The 1,694-nt window shown below is 57.5% G+C and overlaps 1 protein-coding gene across 1 annotated transcript in view; it reads left to right on the forward strand.

Moving 5' to 3' along the window:
* LOC106899145 (semaphorin-6C-like) overlaps positions 1-1,694 on the forward strand; it is a 44,635-nt gene that overhangs the window by 3,280 nt on the left and 39,661 nt on the right. Inside the window, exon 2 of the mRNA XM_014960827.1 lies at positions 66-180. Within this exon, the coding sequence (XP_014816313.1) occupies positions 66-180 (115 nt within the window). The remainder of the gene's footprint in view (positions 1-65; positions 181-1,694) is intronic.

A 1,694-nucleotide genomic window follows, 5' to 3' on the forward strand; every position in this document is an offset into this window, starting at 1 on the left:
GGGGGGTGATCACAGCTTTTTGGGGGGGCCGGTGGGGTGTCACCGTGTGTCCCCCCCCCTCGCAGCCACGGCCGCCTACCCCCGCTTCGGGGGGCTCCGGGGGGACAACGTCACGGCCCAGCTCGGCCTCGACTTCCAGCACATGCTGCGCCTCAACCGCACCCTCTTCGTGGCCGCACGGTGAGTGCTTGTGCAAGCTTGTGCAAGGCCGTGTGTGCTTGTGCAAGGCCATGTGTGTTTGTGCACACTTATGCACGCTTGCCTGTGCACCCTCCTGTGTGCCTGTGCAGCCTTGGGCAGGCTTATCTGTGCTTGTGCATCTTTGTGTGTGCCTGTGCACGCTTGGGCACGCTTACCTGTGCTTGTGCATGCTTGTGTGTGCTTGTGCGTGCTTATACACGCTTGCCCGTGCACCCTCGTGTGTGCTTCTGCATGCTTAGGCATGCTTACCTGTGCTTGTGCAACCTCGTGTGTGCATATGCACGCTTACCCGTGCTTGTGCATGCTTGTGAGTCCTTGTGCACACTTATGCACACTTGCCTGTGGAACCTCATGTGTGCTTATGCACGCTTGTCTGTGCTTGTGTGTGATTGTGCACGCTTGGGCGTGCTTACCTGTGCTTGTGCAACCATGTGCGTGCACGTGCATGCTTACCCGTGCTTGTGCATGCTTGTGAGTCCTTGTGCACACTTATGCATACTTGCCTGTGCAAGCTCATGCGTGCTTGTGAATGCTTGGGCACACTTACCTGTGCTCGTGCAAGCTCGTGTGTGCATGTGCACCCTTGGACATGCTTACCTGTACTTGTGCATCGTGCATGCTCGTGTGTGCTTGTGCAGCCTTGGGCACACTTATCTGTGCTTGTGTATGTTTGTGTGTGTCTGTGCACGCTTGGGCACGCTTACCTGTGCTTGTGCATGCTTGTGAGTCCTTGTGCACACTTATGCACACTTGCCTGTGCACCCTTCTGTGTGCCTGTGCATGCTTGGGCAGGCTTATCTGTGCTTGTGCATCTTTGTGTGTGCACGTGCACGCTTGGGCATGCTTATCTGTGCTTGTGCAACCTTGTGTGTGCACATGCACACTTACCTGTACTCGTGCATGCTCACATGTGCCTGTGCGTGCTTGTGCACGCTTGCCTGTGAAGCCTCGTGTGTGCCTGTGCAGCTTTGGGCACGCTTACCTGTGCTTGTGCATTTTTGTGTGTGCCTGTGCACGCTTGGGCACGCTTACCTGTGCTTGTGCATGCTTGTGTGTGCCTGGGCACGCTTATCTGTGCTTGTGCAACCTCGTGTGTGCACGTGCACGCTTACCTGTGCTTGTGCATGCTCGTGTGTGCCTGTGCGTGCTTGTGCACACCTGCCTGTGCAAGCTCGTGCGTGCTTGTGAATGCTTGGGCACACTTACCTGTGCTCGTGCAAGCTCGTGTGTGCATGTGCACCCTTGGACATGCTTACCTGTACTTGTGCATGCTCGTGCCCACTTGTACGTGCTAGTTTATGCTTGTGCAAGCTCGTGCACGCTTGGGGCACGCCTGCCTGTGCTTGTGCCCGCTCCCTCATGCTCCAGCCCCGTTGCCCCCCCCCGCACACGCTTGTGCCCCCGTGTACCCTCATGTGGCCTCGAATGTGCTCCCTTGCACGTGGCACGTGTCCTTGTGTCCCCTTGCACGTCCCCGTGCCCACTCACGTTCA

Source organism: Calidris pugnax, unplaced genomic scaffold, assembly GCF_001431845.1.
Source record: "Calidris pugnax isolate Ruff unplaced genomic scaffold, ASM143184v1 scaffold469, whole genome shotgun sequence".
NCBI classification, from domain to species: domain Eukaryota; kingdom Metazoa; phylum Chordata; class Aves; order Charadriiformes; family Scolopacidae; genus Calidris; species Calidris pugnax.